Source organism: Sphaerodactylus townsendi, linkage group LG16 (genome assembly GCF_021028975.2).
Source record: "Sphaerodactylus townsendi isolate TG3544 linkage group LG16, MPM_Stown_v2.3, whole genome shotgun sequence".
In the NCBI taxonomy this organism is placed as follows: domain Eukaryota; kingdom Metazoa; phylum Chordata; class Lepidosauria; order Squamata; family Sphaerodactylidae; genus Sphaerodactylus; species Sphaerodactylus townsendi.
In genome coordinates, this window is record NC_059440.1 from 13,988,842 (window position 1) to 14,007,774 (window position 18,933).

The 18,933-nt window shown below is 56.9% G+C and overlaps 1 protein-coding gene across 2 annotated transcripts in view; it reads right to left on the minus strand.

Annotated features, from left to right (window-relative positions):
* LOC125445971 (protein spinster homolog 2-like) overlaps window positions 1–18,709 on the minus strand; it is a 121,665-nt gene extending 102,956 nt beyond the window's left edge. For both annotated transcript variants that reach the window (XR_007246349.1, XM_048519426.1), the window contains exon 1: window positions 18,137–18,709. Coding sequence is in view for 1 of the 2 variants with exons in the window: in XM_048519426.1 (XP_048375383.1) it covers window positions 18,137–18,443 (307 nt within the window). In the remaining variant the exon portion in view is untranslated. The remainder of the gene's footprint in view (window positions 1–18,136) is intronic.
* Between the last annotated feature and the right edge of the window lie 224 nt (window positions 18,710–18,933).

The window sequence follows — 18,933 nt, forward strand, 5'->3', positions numbered from 1 at the left end:
GGGTGGGGGGGGGGGGGGGTGGGGGGGGGGGGGGGTGGGGGGGGGGGGGGGTGGGGGGGGGGGGGGGTGGGGGGGGGGGGGGGTGGGGGGGGGGGGGGGTGGGGGGGGGGGGGGGTGGGGGGGGGGGGGGGTGGGGGGGGGGGGGGGTGGGGGGGGGGGGGGGTGGGGGGGGGGGGGGGTGGGGGGGGGGGGGGGTGGGGGGGGGGGGGGGTGGGGGGGGGGGGGGGTGGGGGGGGGGGGGGGTGGGGGGGGGGGGGGGTGGGGGGGGGGGGGGGTGGGGGGGGGGGGGGGTGGGGGGGGGGGGGGGTGGGGGGGGGGGGGGGTGGGGGGGGGGGGGGGTGGGGGGGGGGGGGGGTGGGGGGGGGGGGGGGTGGGGGGGGGGGGGGGTGGGGGGGGGGGGGGGTGGGGGGGGGGGGGGGTGGGGGGGGGGGGGGGTGGGGGGGGGGGGGGGTGGGGGGGGGGGGGGGTGGGGGGGGGGGGGGGTGGGGGGGGGGGGGGGTGGGGGGGGGGGGGGGTGGGGGGGGGGGGGGGTGGGGGGGGGGGGGGGTGGGGGGGGGGGGGGGTGGGGGGGGGGGGGGGTGGGGGGGGGGGGGGGTGGGGGGGGGGGGGGGTGGGGGGGGGGGGGGGTGGGGGGGGGGGGGGGTGGGGGGGGGGGGGGGTGGGGGGGGGGGGGGGTGGGGGGGGGGGGGGGTGGGGGGGGGGGGGGGTGGGGGGGGGGGGGGGTGGGGGGGGGGGGGGGTGGGGGGGGGGGGGGGTGGGGGGGGGGGGGGGTGGGGGGGGGGGGGGGTGGGGGGGGGGGGGGGTGGGGGGGGGGGGGGGTGGGGGGGGGGGGGGGTGGGGGGGGGGGGGGGTGGGGGGGGGGGGGGGTGGGGGGGGGGGGGGGTGGGGGGGGGGGGGGGTGGGGGGGGGGGGGGGTGGGGGGGGGGGGGGGTGGGGGGGGGGGGGGGTGGGGGGGGGGGGGGGTGGGGGGGGGGGGGGGTGGGGGGGGGGGGGGGTGGGGGGGGGGGGGGGTGGGGGGGGGGGGGGGTGGGGGGGGGGGGGGGTGGGGGGGGGGGGGGGTGGGGGGGGGGGGGGGTGGGGGGGGGGGGGGGTGGGGGGGGGGGGGGGTGGGGGGGGGGGGGGGTGGGGGGGGGGGGGGGTGGGGGGGGGGGGGGGTGGGGGGGGGGGGGGGTGGGGGGGGGGGGGGGTGGGGGGGGGGGGGGGTGGGGGGGGGGGGGGGTGGGGGGGGGGGGGGGTGGGGGGGGGGGGGGGTGGGGGGGGGGGGGGGTGGGGGGGGGGGGGGGTGGGGGGGGGGGGGGGTGGGGGGGGGGGGGGGTGGGGGGGGGGGGGGGTGGGGGGGGGGGGGGGTGGGGGGGGGGGGGGGTGGGGGGGGGGGGGGGTGGGGGGGGGGGGGGGTGGGGGGGGGGGGGGGTGGGGGGGGGGGGGGGTGGGGGGGGGGGGGGGTGGGGGGGGGGGGGGGTGGGGGGGGGGGGGGGTGGGGGGGGGGGGGGGTGGGGGGGGGGGGGGGTGGGGGGGGGGGGGGGTGGGGGGGGGGGGGGGTGGGGGGGGGGGGGGGTGGGGGGGGGGGGGGGTGGGGGGGGGGGGGGGTGGGGGGGGGGGGGGGTGGGGGGGGGGGGGGGTGGGGGGGGGGGGGGGTGGGGGGGGGGGGGGGTGGGGGGGGGGGGGGGTGGGGGGGGGGGGGGGTGGGGGGGGGGGGGGGTGGGGGGGGGGGGGGGTGGGGGGGGGGGGGGGTGGGGGGGGGGGGGGGTGGGGGGGGGGGGGGGTGGGGGGGGGGGGGGGTGGGGGGGGGGGGGGGTGGGGGGGGGGGGGGGTGGGGGGGGGGGGGGGTGGGGGGGGGGGGGGGTGGGGGGGGGGGGGGGTGGGGGGGGGGGGGGGTGGGGGGGGGGGGGGGTGGGGGGGGGGGGGGGTGGGGGGGGGGGGGGGTGGGGGGGGGGGGGGGTGGGGGGGGGGGGGGGTGGGGGGGGGGGGGGGTGGGGGGGGGGGGGGGTGGGGGGGGGGGGGGGTGGGGGGGGGGGGGGGTGGGGGGGGGGGGGGGTGGGGGGGGGGGGGGGTGGGGGGGGGGGGGGGTGGGGGGGGGGGGGGGTGGGGGGGGGGGGGGGTGGGGGGGGGGGGGGGTGGGGGGGGGGGGGGGTGGGGGGGGGGGGGGGTGGGGGGGGGGGGGGGTGGGGGGGGGGGGGGGTGGGGGGGGGGGGGGGTGGGGGGGGGGGGGGGTGGGGGGGGGGGGGGGTGGGGGGGGGGGGGGGTGGGGGGGGGGGGGGGTGGGGGGGGGGGGGGGTGGGGGGGGGGGGGGGTGGGGGGGGGGGGGGGTGGGGGGGGGGGGGGGTGGGGGGGGGGGGGGGTGGGGGGGGGGGGGGGTGGGGGGGGGGGGGGGTGGGGGGGGGGGGGGGTGGGGGGGGGGGGGGGTGGGGGGGGGGGGGGGTGGGGGGGGGGGGGGGTGGGGGGGGGGGGGGGTGGGGGGGGGGGGGGGTGGGGGGGGGGGGGGGTGGGGGGGGGGGGGGGTGGGGGGGGGGGGGGGTGGGGGGGGGGGGGGGTGGGGGGGGGGGGGGGTGGGGGGGGGGGGGGGTGGGGGGGGGGGGGGGTGGGGGGGGGGGGGGGTGGGGGGGGGGGGGGGTGGGGGGGGGGGGGGGTGGGGGGGGGGGGGGGTGGGGGGGGGGGGGGGTGGGGGGGGGGGGGGGTGGGGGGGGGGGGGGGTGGGGGGGGGGGGGGGTGGGGGGGGGGGGGGGTGGGGGGGGGGGGGGGTGGGGGGGGGGGGGGGTGGGGGGGGGGGGGGGTGGGGGGGGGGGGGGGTGGGGGGGGGGGGGGGTGGGGGGGGGGGGGGGTGGGGGGGGGGGGGGGTGGGGGGGGGGGGGGGTGGGGGGGGGGGGGGGTGGGGGGGGGGGGGGGTGGGGGGGGGGGGGGGTGGGGGGGGGGGGGGGTGGGGGGGGGGGGGGGTGGGGGGGGGGGGGGGTGGGGGGGGGGGGGGGTGGGGGGGGGGGGGGGTGGGGGGGGGGGGGGGTGGGGGGGGGGGGGGGTGGGGGGGGGGGGGGGTGGGGGGGGGGGGGGGGGGGGGGGGGGGGGGGAGGGGGGGGGGGGGGGTGGGGGAGGGGGGGGGTAGGGGGGGTGGGGGGGTGGAGGGGTAGGGGGGGGGGGGGGGGGGGGGAGGTGGGGGGGGGGAGGTGGGGGGGGGGGGGGGGGGGGTGGGGCGGGGGGGGGGGTGGGAGAGGGGGGGGGGGGTGGGGGCGGCGGTTGGCTGGGGGGGGGGGGGGGGGGGGGCGGGGGGGGGGCAGGTGGGGGGGGTGGTGGGGAGGGGGGGGGGGCGCTGGGGGGCGGGGCGGGGGGGGGGGGGGGGCGTGCGGGGGGCGAGGCGGGGTGGGGGGGGGGGGGGGGGTGGGGGGGGGGGGGTCCCATCATCCCCTGCCAGCATGATGCTGGCAGAGGGATGATTCAGGATCTATGGTCCATAGCATCCTGGAGGAAGCGAGTTATACAATTCTGCTTTAAGGGGTCTGCTGGTTACACACACAAGGAAGTTGGGGGACAGTCATAAGACTTAAGGGAGCAAATGTTGACATTTAGGGAGCAATCCTAAGCATGTCTCCTCAGACTCCTACTTGGATTTATTCAGTGGGACTTACTCCCAGGAAAGTGTTCTCAAAAACGGCCCGATCATAAAAGTTGGCTGATCTGGATAGCCCAGGTTAGCCTGATCTTGTCAGATCTCAGAAGCTAAGCAGGATTGGCCATGGTAAGCATTTGGATGGGAACCCACAAAGCAAGACCACAGTTGCTATGCAGAGAAAGGCAACAGCAAACTTCCTCCATCAGCCACTTGCCTTGAAAACCCTCCTGGGTTTTGGAACCTTCCGGACATGCAGAATAATGCACTTTCAATCCACTTTCACAATTGTTTAGAAGTGGATTTTGCTATTTCGCACGGTAAAATCCAGCTGCAAAGTGCACTGAAAGGGGGTTGAAAGTGCATTATTCTGCATGTGCGGAAGGGGCCTAAGTTGGCTGTGCCTTTGACGGCACTTTACAAATACCGAGTAAAGAGAGCAAGAACTTATTTTCCCTTTCACATAATGCTAGAAGTCGGGTTCATCCAAAGCAGCTGACGGGCAGCAGATTTGAGACAGACAAACGAAACTACTTTCCCCAGCGCAACATCTTGCGGCAGTGAATTCCACATGATAAAAAGGCCCTGTATAAAGGCTTTCTTTTCTCCATATGGAATCTATCACCCATCACCTTACGTGGCTGACTGTTGTTTTATACATGAAGAACCCAGATTCAGCCTAGATCGTCCCCATCTTGCTGACTTTGACCCCGAATCTGGCCCTGGAGTCCAGACCTGGGGTCACATCCAGTGGTGGGATCCAAAATTTTTAGTAACAGGTTCCCATGATGGTGGGATTCAAACTGTGGCGTAGCGCCAATGGGGCTGGGCGGGGCATGACGAGGGCGGGGATTCTGGGGGTGGGGCATTCCTGGGCAGGGCTGTGGCAAGGACGCAGCCGCTGCACCGGTCCTTGGGCAGGAAACGAATGCACGCAGGCGCAGGCCGGTGCACCTCCTGCTAGACTGCTTCAAGTTCTGCGCGCTACTGCTGAGAGGAGGGGCATAACTAAGGCAAAAATCACATTGCAAAATCACCCATTAGTAACCCCCTCTCGGCACACACAAATAATTAGTAACCTACTCTCGGGAACCTGTGAGAACCTGCTGGATCCCACCTCTGGTCACATCTAATCCCATTCTCAACATTTAATCCCATTCTCAATGAAGCAAGTCAAATTAGATCCAGAGAGGCAGAAACTTCCTTCCACGCAACAACGTTTGCAGAATGTAGGGCACAGAATTCAGAATGTTGTGATTCTTCCATTTCTCTCCCCCCCTCCACAAAGTCTCCCCAACATTTGCAATATTATATAATCACCCTTAAAAAAAAAAGTTCCCTTTACTTTCCTAATGCAAAATCAGTGCTTCCCAAGTTGCAAAACCGCAGGCAAACCCGCTTGTTCAGCCTTTAGCAGAATACAGTTAACAATATAAACACTACATCTGCAGGAAACAAGCCGAATGGCAGATGCTTCAAAGAAAGATTACCGGGGAAAGTTAGTCAGCAGTTTGAAGAGCTCGGGATGAAGACATTACTACTTATAAATCACATTAAAATTCATGTCGCTGCAGCAGCGTTCAGCCCCCTCGTTTTCATATTCCTCTCACCAGCAGCCCATTAAAATATTGGTACATAAAGCTTTCCTGGATTAATCAGGTAAAACCTGAGCTTCACAAACCTTTGTCTCCCCCTTGGTTCTCAAAGAAAAGCTTCACGGTTAAAGGCTAGGCAAAATGATGGGGAAGCACCAGAGAGATGGGACAAAGATTTCACAACCGAGTATCGGGTACAAAATTCTGCAGTTTTTTTTTTTTAAAAAGCGTCTAGTCTCAAGACGGTCAGGTGAGGCAACGAATAAGCACGCAGCTGTCAGTGAGCCGAGCCAGAGAAAGACTGATGCTGGTGGTTGGGAGATAGCGTCTCTGCGCCCTACAGCTTTTCGCTGCCATCAGGCAACAGGGCAACACATTTCAGAGAACGTCTTTCTAGAAAGCATCGCAAGTATGCATTACGCATGCACCTTTGACCAGATGCCACTCAAATGGAGAGCAGGCGGCACTACAGACCTGGCTGAATACCAGAAATCAGACCTCTCCTGCTCCTGGGTCCCTTGCCACCATGTCCCTTTTGGCCTGGGTTGGCCATTCATGCTGTAAAGCACAGGTGTCAAACTCAGGCCCTCCAGGTGTTCGTGGACTACGATTCCCATCAGCCCATGCCAGCAGTTCGTGGACTAAGATTCCCATCAGCCCATGCCAGCAGGGCCAATTGGCCGTGCTAGCAGGGGCTGCTGGGAATTGTAGTCCATGAACATCTGGAGGGCCTGAGTTTGACACCTATGTTATAAAGAAAAGGTAATTGGCTGCGAAGGAAACGCTGAGAACCTGGCTGGCTTAAAGAGACCTTTGGCCTGACCCAAGCCTTTTCTTCTGTTCTTACTAGCCACAAGATTAGGAATAGAGACTCCCTGTACAAAGTACTCCTGTCAGATGGCCAAAAAAGGAGACAGAATGTGGTGGAGGTTTTTAAAGAGAGGCTGGATGGCCATCTGTCAGGAGTGCTTTGATTGTGTGCTCCTGCATGGCAGGGGGTTGGACTTGATGGCCCTTGGGGGTCTCTTCCAATGCTATGATTCTACAAATTCCATGATTCTACAAATGTGCTCTACTTCTGAGTACTGGGTGTGGGTAACAACATGGATGCTGGTGGGCTTCCAAGAAAAACAGGAGGATGGTGGACTAGATGAAACCTTTGATCTAATCTAGAAGGTCCTTTTAGGCAGGAATGGGACCTCCAGGTAGACAGCATGCCTCCAGTGTCAACTGTTGTTTGGGGGGCAGGGAGGCTGCACAGAAGAACTGTTGCCTTCATGCCCTGCTTGTAGGGCTTCTGGAGGCATCTGGTTGGCAATTCTGGAGAGCAGGGCGCAGGCCTTAATGGGACTTTAGACCAATGGGAAATTGAAGCACCACTACACACACAATACCTTACAGACATGTAAGGTGATTCACAGACTGTGTTCCTGTTACCACTGAGCTGGAGAACCCAAATTCTCCTCCTGTTGTGCCCCACTCAAAGCAACTGGTATACTGCCTCTGAACATGCAGGTTCCATTCACCTATCACGTTCAACAGCCTCCACAAATGTGCATAACCTCCTTTTAAAATGACTTATGCTAATCACTATCACTCGATCTTGGGGCAGCAAATTCCACAAACTGAATTATGCATTTGTGAGAGCCACAAGATAATTAGGCTCCCTTAATTAAAAAAAAGGAGGTTGATTTGAAATGGATCTTGATCAATTTGCCAGCTTTTAAGTGGCTGCCTAGAGGCTCTCAGGATACCCTGTTTGTGAACATCTGTGGAGGAAGGAAATTCCACAACCTCTGAGGAAGTCTCCTCAAATTGAACCTTATCAGCTGTCCGCTTCTGCAAAACCAAATTAAGCAGCAACCACACTGCAAATAGGTGATTTAATTTTTACGCTTGGCCATGCATTCCACAACAGAAGACCTAAGGACCCTTGAATCTGAAACTGGTTTCGGTTCTGAGACATGCAAAAGAAGCCGGTGTGGTACAGCAGTTAAAGTGTTGGACTAGTATCTGGCAGACCCCAGTTCGAATCCCCATTTTGCCATAGAAGCTTTCTGCGTGATCTTGGACCAGTCACATTCTCTCAGCCTAACTTTCCCCAAAAGACTGCTGTGAGAATAAGATGGAGGAGAGAAGAGTGTAGCCTGCATTGGGTCCCCATTGGGGGAAAAGGTGGAGTATAAATTAATGAAGCTCCAATCTAAACATTGGAGAGATGTAGAGTGGGATGGCAGGGAGCAACCAGAAAACCTGAAGCAAGCTTAACACATATGGATCTCCTCTTTCTCTGCGAAGGAAAAGTCACACTTTCTGAGCTTTCAGAAGCCGCAGGGATTCTCTGATCTGAGAGCGCAGTGAATTCCAAAGACAGCAAAATGTGAGCGTAACCAAGAATCCAACCCGAAGGGACTCTATGCTCAATGCAAAGGCAACCACAAGTGTGTAAATGGCCCCAGTCACACAGGAGGGCAACTGCGGGGGAACCTAGGTGAGCATTTCTCCAGGGCAACTGATTAGCAGGGTGCAGGACTATATAGATTTGGGGCTATAATCAAAAAAGGTCATCTTACATTCCTGCCGTACTACGCCAGATTGAAAAGGGGGAGGAAGAGAATGTAGCTTGAACACAGTAATCACCTCACAAAGAGAGAATCTCTGCTGGCTCTGCCTTCACATGGAAAAACGTTTTCAAAACACAAGGCAGGTCTAAGAGGCAGCGTCATTACCTTGATCAGATTAGGATCTGGATGACACGAGTTCAAGTGCCCACTCTGCCACAAAGTTTAACAGGTGATCTCAGGACAGTCCTCCTCTCTGAGCCTCACCTGCCCGCCCCTCCCCCCTCCCCGGGGATGTCGGCAGAGTTCACTGAGCAAGGCAGAACCACGCGTACTGTGTTGAGCCTCCCTGAAGGTAGGGCAGGAGAACATGACACTAGACGGAGAAGTATTTGCGTTTAAAGTCAACAGCCAGGAAAAATGAAAGAGGGATCACTAAAAGAGATACACAATGAATGAGTCAGTGGCAGCGTGCATCGCAAAACAGCATTCCATAGCCTTGCAAAGCAACGTGACTTCCCCGGAAACGTCATGTGTGAGGAGCACTTTTTTTAAAAAATAAAAAAAATAAAAGGCCTCATGCCAAGAGGCTTCTCTGGAATGTTGCAGGGCAGTTCTCTCACCCGGACTTCTAATTGCCTCGGATGACAGTCCGTTCTGTCATATCCTCACCATTTCCTTTCCTAGCAACACAACACACAGCTCAGCAGGAAACAGCCAGGCGGTGGGTAGCAGCTTTTTGGCACAAACTCAAGATATTACGGCTGGGAGATTGTCGGCAAAGGTGCTTCCGCTCTTGGAGATCTGGGATTGCCAACTTTCTTTTCAGCCAGCTCCTGTGTCTTTAACGGACGCTTAAATAAAGGCCTATGGATGGATGCACGGAACAGATGCTTGACCCACAGAAACAAGAAGGCAACGGTGCTTCCTTTCAAAGTTGGGAAAAATTTCACCCTCGGCAGATCTTGCTGCCGCAAGCAGAAGCACAGCATCTACCCTGGTCAGTTGGCAACCCAGATGGAGCACCACTTGGATTGAAATTGTCATAATAAAGAGGGCCAAAGACAAAAGGAAGGGGCACTGTGGTGTAGCAGTTATAGCCAGTCTCTCTCCCTCCTCGGCTTCATAGGGCGGTGGTTGTGAGAATATGATAGAGTCTGGAATCATAATTTTGCAAGCTGCTTAAGGTCCCCATTGGGTAGAAAAAAACAAGATATAACTAAATAACTAGCAGTGGCATGAATATGGGTTGTTGGTTCTCCCCTTGAGCTTTAAATCCTGAAGGAATTTGGATTTATCATACCTTCAGACATCTTTACAAAACAAGCAAATCCCTTTCAGCTTATAAGCTAGCTATGAGAAGGGAGCTAGACACTTCTAATACCCTAATGAACAGTAACTTCTCCGGTTCCTTGGGTACCCTGACAGTTAAATCATCTTGATTTAACCAAATCACACACATACATCATAATCAGTGCTCAGATAAGACTCTCAAAAGGGCTTTCCTGGGTTGCTAGCTCTAGGTTGAGATATTTCTAGAAATTTGGGGTTGGAACCTGAGGAAGGTAAGATTTGGGGAGGGAAAGGACCTCGGCAGGGTATGATACCACAGAGTCCACCTTCCAAAACAGCCATTTGCTCCAGGGTAACTGAGCTCTGTAACCTGGACACCAGTCGTAATTTCAGGAGATCCCCAGCCAGTACCTGGAACCTGACAACCGCAGGCCACTTCTGCCAAGCACAGAGGCTGAGAGAATATAGCCTGACATCTTCAATATCTGCTTTTGCAGCCATCCCCCGGAGGGCCAAATTTTACCTCTCAAAAGCTTCTGGCTAAAAGGTATTATTTGAGCAAGCATTTGGCAGGCAAGGATAAACATAGTTTAGCAATACCGACAACTCCACAAGTAAATACAGATTATGCTTTCAAACAGAGACACATTGCTAGCGGCTACTGCAAAACCCACCTACCCCTTCATTGCAGACTGCAAGACAGCGCCAAAGGACTTCTGGCAGAGCCCACTGCCAGAGTCATTCATTTGCATTACTGGCTGCCTTCGAAATCCCCTCCTTTGGCCCGATCAGAGATGGCGCTCAACAGGATTCACATTCCTGGCTACCGCTGCAAACCTTACTGGTCCAATCCAAGGCTGCTACTGACTGGACTGACTTCTTGGCTGCCCATATGTATCCTGAAAGGCCCCAGTTTGAGGTTGCTTCAAGACGGTATGAATGCATTCCCAACCATCCTACTTTTGTGTTGACTTGTGCAGTGCTGGACCGCTGGCCACAGGTAAAGCTAAGCATCCAAACAAGATGGGGGAAACACCTGTACGGTAGAAGCAGAGTTTGCTACGCTCTCTCTTTGTGCACGCCAAATCTCAGCTTTATATCTGTCAGGGGAAGAGCCCTTAATTATCAGTCAGCAAATGAATTCTTAATGCTGAACCTTAGCTTTCCTGTGGGTAAAACTGTGAGGAAGTTCCAAGATAAAAAGAAGACCAAGGTATTGTCAAAGGCTTCCATGGCAGCGTGGTCCTGAGTTGGTAGCTTTTGGTAGCTTTTGCTCCTAAAGTTTTGCCCGCATCTATGGCTGGCAACTTCAGAGGCACGTCACAGAGAGACTGTGCAGAATGGTAAGCTGCAGTACTGCAGTCAAAAGCTCTATTCATGACCTGAGTTCAATCCCGACAGAAGTCAGTTTCAGGTAGATGCTCATGGTTGACTCAGCCTTCCATCCTTCCAAGGTTGGAAAAATGAGTACCCACCTTTCTGGAGGTGACACGCAGATGACTGGGGAAGGCAAAGGCAAATCACCTAGTAAAGAGTCTGCCGTGATGTAACGTCACCCCATGGGTCAGCAGTGAGTTGGTGCTTGCACCTTTAGCTTTACAGCTGGTGAACAAACAAGGGTTTTACTCTTGTAAACTCAAACTTTTGCCTTTGACCTGTGTGGCAGCGGCTTACAATGTGGCTCCTCTGAGGGCTGCAATACTCCCATTAACATGTTTTCTGGTGTCTGCTTGATGCTTCCCGCAAGCAGGGAGCCAATCCTTGCTTTCTTCCACTTCACTGGAATAGGAGGTACTTTAGAATAAACCCTGGAAGCATCACCTTTGTGTCTCCAGGGAAAACTCATTTGGAAACAGCTGTCTCCATTGTAGGAGGATGCTTAGCTCACAAATTCCTAACAATCTGAAAAATTTCCCACTGTTTTATGAACTGAAGAAGAGAAGAGTTTGGAGTCTAAAAGCAGCTTACAAACTCCTTCCTTTCCCCTCCCCACAACAGACACCTCATGAGGTAGGTGGGGCTGACAGAGTTTGGGGAAAATTGTAACTGACCCAAGATCACCTAGCAGGCTTCATGTGAAGGAGCTGGGAATCAAACCTGGTCCCCCAGATTAGAGTCCACCACTGCATCACCCTGGCTGGGTCCAACCTCCATGATTGCATTTTGACTGCCCCCAACTACCTGTTCCCAATATTCCCCAAATGCCCACATGCAGAGGTGGAGCGAGGGCGAACTGCACCCAGGGCATGCATGCACACTGTGCCCCTGCCATGGTGCTGCCCGCCCCCGCCACACCCCCACTGTGGCACGTGCCTGGGGCATTGTGCCCCCCACCCACCCCACCCCGTTGGCGCTACGCCACTGCCCACATGGTCAAGAAGATTCCAGCTTGATGTCTAAGAAGCCAATCTGCTTATTGGCAAATCAGCATTTATGATAGTATTGTCAAAGGCTTTCATGGCTGGAATCACTAGGGTGTTGTGGGTTTTCTGGGTTGTATGGCCATGTCCCAGTAGCATTTTCTCCTGACATTTTGCCTGCATCTGTGGCTGGCATCTTCAGGGGATCCTCTGAAGATGCCAGCCACAGATGCAGGCGAAACGTCAGGAGAAAATGCTACTGGGACACGGCCATACAACCCAGAAAACCCACAACACCCTAGCATTTATGGTTGTTGGAGTATATTCTCTAAAACAACCACCCTGCGAAGTAGGCTGAGGGAGAGCATGACCAATCTAAAGTCCCTTAGAGCACTTCTAGGGCAAAGTGAGGAATTCAAACCAGGTCTCTATGGCCCTCCTCTAACATTCTGTCTCTTACAGTCAAACATCAACAGGTAAAAACACGCACTGCAAACCAGGAATCAGGAAACCGCCACACAAATACCTGGATTGCATCGCCGAGCCAACTTTAGCTATGACTTATCTGCTAAACATAAGGATGTGGCCGAGGCAGAAACCAGTCTCAGTTCTGACACATGCTGTATTTGTGTCCCAACCGCTGACTCCGTTTCCTCCTTTCCTATTGGGGCAGTGCCCACATGGCAAATCTCTGGGGTTATTAGCGAGCGTAATGTGCTTTGAAGGCTTACGAGAGCAGCGCATGCTAATTACCACCTGTCCTGAGCTACAAACCGGATTTTTCACCTGGTGACCTGATTCACACAAACACACACACACATATACACACTCCCGACACCTGTCTGTAGCTGAATGCCAGGTTAATCCGAGAAAACATGCTGAATCACCAATTCTAAATTAGAAACGGGGGCGGGGGGGGGGGGAACAGGTTAAGGAAAATATTACAGGCACGGGAGTTAACCTTAATTAATCTTCCGCTGGTGATGCTGCATTTCCAAACATAGGGATAAGTTAGCCGGGACTTGCACCCAAGCCACGTTCTAATTATATGGGTCCATGGTCACAGTCCGCATCAACTTCAAGGTCCTAATCCTCGTTATGAAAAGAAAAACAACTCCTCTGCGTATCTCCTCACCATAGTGATTGGCAGAATACAGACAAAGTGGCTATGGCATGGAGCAGCCTCAAATTCCGCCCCCAGGGCAAACATTACAATGTGGTAAGTCGGTCACACAACAATGCAGAACTAGGGTCTGGCCGAGTCACGTTCGGACCTCCGGTGTGCCACAGAAGCCCACTGGGTGACCCCGAGGAAGTCAACTGGGAGGATAAAATGGAGAAGCGGAATAATGTAATTGTGAAGCCATTTTAGGACCCCATTTGGGAGAGAAGCAGGTTTATAAATACCCAAATATAAGACACTTTGCCCCATAGAGTGACAACTGCCACCGTTTTGTAGTCCACCTTTCTTACTGGGTCTCGAGATGGATTATGAATATCATTTTTAAAAAAACTTTATACTCAACCAACAAGCAGATTGTTGAATATGGTAACTTTCGGCAATCAGTTGTTTCTTAGTCCTATGCTGTTGCTTATTCTTATTTTGATGATACTGTAATTCTCCACCAGAACTACAGAACGTATTACCATAAAGGTAGTGGTGTAATAGGTTACACTCTGATGTTGAAAGTATTAGGATAACAAACCACGATCGGACCTTTCCTCTTCCATAACACTCTGTGTGTAAACAAGACGGTCTTAGCCAAGCCTGCCTTACAGGGTTGTTGTAAAAGGAAACAAAAATCAGCCAGAAGCAATGCCAGTGAAAACTAAGTAGTCTAACCAAGTTAAATTGACATCTTTGGTTAGAATAGAGATCGCAGAGAAGCATACTTGCTGTGATTTGCTATCACAATTCAAACGATGGTACCTGGGGACAGTCACATGGAAAACAAATTAATCATTTTGAAAGTGACAGGGATCTTATCCATGCCTTAGTAAATGATGAAATGATACATTCTGAAACTAGACATTAAAACACTCACATAAATATAGAGTTGAGGAGAGTTTTCCTGCCTCATGTTTCCCCAAAAAGATAGGTATGCCAGATCAGAACCATAAGGCATCTACCCACATAACACATAAGCCTGCTTTATACTGAATTAAGGTCAATATTAATTTATTCATATGTATGTATGTGTGTCTACCAAGTTCAATATTTATTCATATGTATGCATGTATGTATTTTTATCCAGCCCTATACCCAAAGGTCTCAGGGTGAGTTACAACATAAGACTCATGAAATTCATATATTCCAATACAGCCTGCAAACAATTACAACCTGTAACAACAAAACCTGTTTAAAATTCATCAAACCTATTAAAATTAATCAAACCTGTTTAAAAATTCATGGTATTACCAGAAGGGTGAAACCATCCCTTCAAGCCAAAGGTCAGGGAAAACGGATGCATCTTTACCAATTTTCTACATGCATCTAGAAAAGATGTTTGGCACCCCTCAGGGGATGAGGTCGTCCTAAATCTCGGGGCCACCACTGAAAAAGGCCTATCTCAGGTCTCCACCTTTTTTACCACTGGAGGCGGTGGTACCACCAAAATGGCTCCTTTCACTTACAGGGACTAAGAGAGAGATCCTTCGCATCACCTATGACCTGATTCTTAACTGGAGATGCCGGGGATTGAACTTGAGACCTTTTGGACAACAGGCAGATACTCTACCACTGAGCCACAGCTCACCCATCCAAAAGCAGAATCAAATTATGATGTCAACCTGAGTCCTGATGAACAGCTCTGTCCAATGGGAACCCATTTCAGCTTTTAAAGACTCTAAAACTGGGGACCTCGCTTACAAAGGAAAATATGAAAGAACTTGCTATGATCCATGATGCCACTTATTCCATGGAGCGGCCTGACACCCTCCCCGCATCTGTTTAGACAGACATTTCCTGGCCTTCCTGGAAAATGGCCACTTGGTGCATTCCATGCTATCAGACGTCCCCTCAACACACTCTATTTCCTGTAAGTCATCAACTTCAGGTCTCACTTCTAATGGACATTCGCAACCAGGAAGAGAGGAAAAACAAGGATCCCATGTGCCTTTGTCTTCGGAAACTCAAAGGAGGGCGTGTCTGCGTGTGAAACAAAAATCTCAAAAATTCAGTGGGTTTCCCCACTACCACCTGCCCAAAGTGTCTCTCTGAGTTTCCCAAATTCTTCGCAAGAAAATGCAAAATTTTAAAAGATTGTCGACTGGCAGGCTCCTGCTTCATTGCTCAAAACACTCAAGTGGCGCATTTTTTTTACATGTGAGACTGCATTCAGAAGTGACGTTTTTAACAAGCTTTAAGAATGAATGCACGTGAGCCACATCTGGCCAACCAGATATCCTAGAAAGCCTACACTCTGGGTGTCAAATGCCAAGGCCCAGAAACTGGCATTCAGAGGTACACCACCAAGGGCGTACCGCCCAGAGGGACATATGGGGTCAAACGTCACCAGGCTGCGGCCATATAGTCACATGGGGGGAATTGCCCCCATACCCCTCCTCCTGGTCATGGTGGGGGAGGGTGGGCACCCATACAGGGTGGGGGGCGTGGAAAACTCATATTTTGCACCAGGCTACATTTTCCCTAGATACACCTCTGTACACCACTTCTGAACATGGCGCTAATTTAGCCGTGATGGCTAATAACCACCAATGGGCCGATCCATCTACAGGTCCTCTTTTAAACCAATCTGAGAAGGAATGAAAGAACCATGTGGTACAGTGTGATCAGCTGCTGTACGGCCATCCAAGCTCTGCTCACAATCTGAGTTCGATCCCGACGGAAGTTGGGATCAGGTAGAAGGTCCAAGGTCGACTCAGTTTTCCGTCCTTCTGAGGTCAATAAAATGAGTACCCAGCTGGCTTGGGTTCAAGAATAGATGACTGTGGAAGGCAACGGCAAACCCGGTAAACCCAGTAAACAAAGTCTGCCCAGTAAATGTTGGGATGTAATGTCACCCCACGGGTTAGTAATGACCTCGTATTTGCTACCTTTAAGAAAGTGGTGCCCAAACCTGGATAGCTCAGGCGAACCTAATCTTGCCAGGTCTCAAGAAGCTCAACAAGGTCAGCTCAGGTTAGTATTTGGATGGGAGACCACCAGGAAATCCCAGGTTTGGTCCGCAGAGGCAGCTAATGGCAAATCACCTCTGAAAGTCTCTTGCCCTGAAAACCTTGGGGAGTTGTCGTAAGTCAGCAGTGACTTGATGGCATTTTTAACTACTCAGATAGTGGCCATTTCTATAGCATGTTGCTATGTGATCCATATAGTAATGGTGCATACTATTATTCCTACTCCATCTCTGATACTAGCAGCATGTAAAGCAGAGCCTCTGAAACTGATCTGTTTGGAGGAGGTTCTTATCAGCCACCCTGCCCGGGAGGGTACAAATTTTATAAATATTAATAAAATCTTTGCCAAAATACTTGCTGTAAGCAATGAGTGCCCCCACCCCTAGATGGAGGGAGAAGCCCTGTCTTTTACTGAGCACCTGGATAAGAACGTGGCTCATTTCCATCTGGCAACAGTCTTATTTTACCTTGAGGACAGGTGAATTTTACCTGGTATTCTAACTCAGTTCAGCCCTGAGAATATCCAATACTCAATGGTCTTAAACAGACACTAAACATTATAGAAGATGCTGTATAGTGTGGCTGTCTGGCACAGGGGAAACCCAAGAAATCAATCGCTCTGTCTGGGCTACCTCAAAGGGTTGTTGGCAGAATTAAATGTTGCTCTTGGAAGCAAGGCAGAACATGAAAGCCATTACACACAGACTATGAATGCCGACAACTACTATGCACAGTCCAGCTAAGGGGGAAACACACACTTTTGTCTCATTTCGCCAAGCAACATGCCTGCAAGGTAGGCCAAAGGCATTTTATCTGGCCACAAGGGACCAAGCCACCACACTAAACGATGCACCGCTCCAAACGCCTAAAGGTTCCACCATAACCCTGCAAAGTGGGACACATAACTGTCTCGCAGAAGTACACTATTTTGAAACATTTCAATTGGGGGGGGGGCGGGGGAGACAGACACACCTCTTCATCCTGGCTGTCATCTGGCATGTATCCCCTCTTCCTAGGTAAAAACCAGAACCCCAGCTAAAAAGGAGCCCTGCGCACAAGCTACCCACAGATGCTCAAAAGACTTCCAGAGACAGAAGTCCACGACCCCAGCGATGTTTTGGTTTCAGAAAATTGGCTGGGGAGGAGGAGGAGACAAGACAGTGATCTGGCTACACAGGTAACACAAACTGCATCCCCTGTTTTGGTTGATTCCAGACTCCAGATTTTCAAAGGGTTTCTTATCTTTCTAAGCAGCTGCACCTGTCACCCTTGGAACAACCAGATCTCCGCCAGTCCCTCTCCGGCCCTCTCTCTTTTCCACTGCACCCTCCCGACAATCTGGGATGTGCAAACGCACCAGTCCGACTCAGTGTTCTGGACCAGAACCACAGAACCCCATTTGCCGAGCCCCCCGATTCCAATCCCTAAACCCAAGGAAAAGGCATCATAACAAATGAGCGCAGTGAGTTCACGGCAACATGGGAGACAATGCCTTCCAACCCAGACGAATCACACGGAGCCGTGTCTACCTCAAGCACTGCAATGGTCCAGCCATTGTGGGAGGGGGAGGCATGGATGTGCAGAAGGGCTTCCGAGCATCCTGACAACCTGCATGTGGTTTGGAAATGGAGAAGCGGAGAGAACATGTTGGCTCGGGAACCAACCTGCCTGGAATCGGAAAAAGGTCCAGATTTAACGAAGCCACCAGTTAAAAAAACAACAACACAAAGGGAGGGGGGCGAGGAAGTGCATCCTAAGGGGTGCTGTGTTTTTGAAGCACGCTTCCCCTCTGCAGAGACAGTGCCAACCCCTCCCTCCCGTCCTGTACTCCAGGGATCCCCTAAAGCGCCTCCTAAAAGCCAGAAGGATGCCTGGTTTCCAGGCGCTGGAGAGACCTCATTGGCTCCGCCGCCAGCCCGGCGGCTTTTGTACGCACATCCCTGCTCCAGCCAAGGGTGCTGCTGTTTCTGACAGCCCAGCAGCTTGCGGCAGATCCCGACCGGATGGATCCCAGGCGGACCCGCCGAGCATCAGGGAGGGATGGCGAGAAAAGGGGCGGAAAGATGTGGAGGGCAAGGGGGAAGAATGGCTAAAGAAATGGGGAGAGGGTGCGTGCGGGGGGGGGGGGGCCACAAGGGACCAACAGGGGGAAATGGAACAGAAGAGAAATGAAGGGGGGGACAGGCCTCAGGAAAGGGGCAAAAGATAGAAAGAGGGATGGAAGAGAGCGCAGGATAGAAGAAAAGGAGGAAAAAAGAGCAAAGGGTTGAATAAGATTGAATGGGAGAGAAAGAAGGGGGGAGATCAAGAGATGCGCACAGTGACAGCCCCTCTCCCAATAAAAAGAATCGAGGGGAGGTATAAGACTGAAAGGGGGGGGGAGGAAGAAGTATAAGATTGAATGGGAGAGAAAGAAGGGGGTACATCAAGAGATGCGCGCAGCCCCTCACCCAATAACAACGTTAATTAAATTAATAACTGTAGTAATGTGTTTTTTTAAAAAAAGAGAGATTGGAAGGAAGTCAGGAGATCGTGGTGAAAAGAGAGAGGGAGGGAGGGGAGAAGCCCCCCTCTTCCCAGCGGCTCCGGGCTCACCTGCCACCGTGTACCTGTCCAGGTAGTTGAGCACGTTGCCCACGCTGAGGATGCCGGCCGCGGCCACGCGCGCTCTGCCCAGGCTGGGCGCCGCCGCCGGGGCCGCCTTGGGCGCACGGACGGCGCCGGAGAGGGTCTGCACCTCGCCGCCCCGGCCGCAGCAGCCGCGGTCCCCCCCTCCTCCTCCGCCGCCTCCTCCTCCGCCGTCGTCCTCCTCCTCGTCGTCGCCGGCCGCCGGCACGCGGAACCGGCCGCCGCAGCCGGGAGGGCCGCCGCCCGCCGCGCCGTCGCTCTCCAGGCACATCATGGGACGCCGCAGCGGCAGAAGCGCACCTGCTGCTGCTGCTGCTGCTGCTGCTGGTCCTGCAAGCCGGCTGCGCTCCCGGAGCTGCTCGGCCAGGCAAAGCCGGCAGGGGGCGGCCCAGGCTCCGCCCCCGCCGGCCTGGAGAGCGCCCCAGCAGCGCCCTCCCAAGGCCGCGCCGGCCGGGGCGTAGGGCTGGAGGAGCCCGCCCCAGGGACCGAAGCCGGGCCCCGAACCCGCCGCGCTCGCCCGGGCGTCAGCTCCGCTCGGCATGGTGGCGCAGGCTGGCGAGGCGACGCGCCCGGCTCATGCTGCAACGCAGCGCCCGCCCCCTCCTCCTCCTCCTCCTCGCCGGAGTCGAACCCACCGCCTCGGCCGCGCCGGGGGACCTGGAGGAGGCGCGCGCTCCGCGGCTGACTGGGGAGGGGAGTCCTCGCTTGGGGAGGGGGGGTTGGTTGCCAGGGGCGACCGCCTGCGCCCTGGAGGGGGGAAAAAC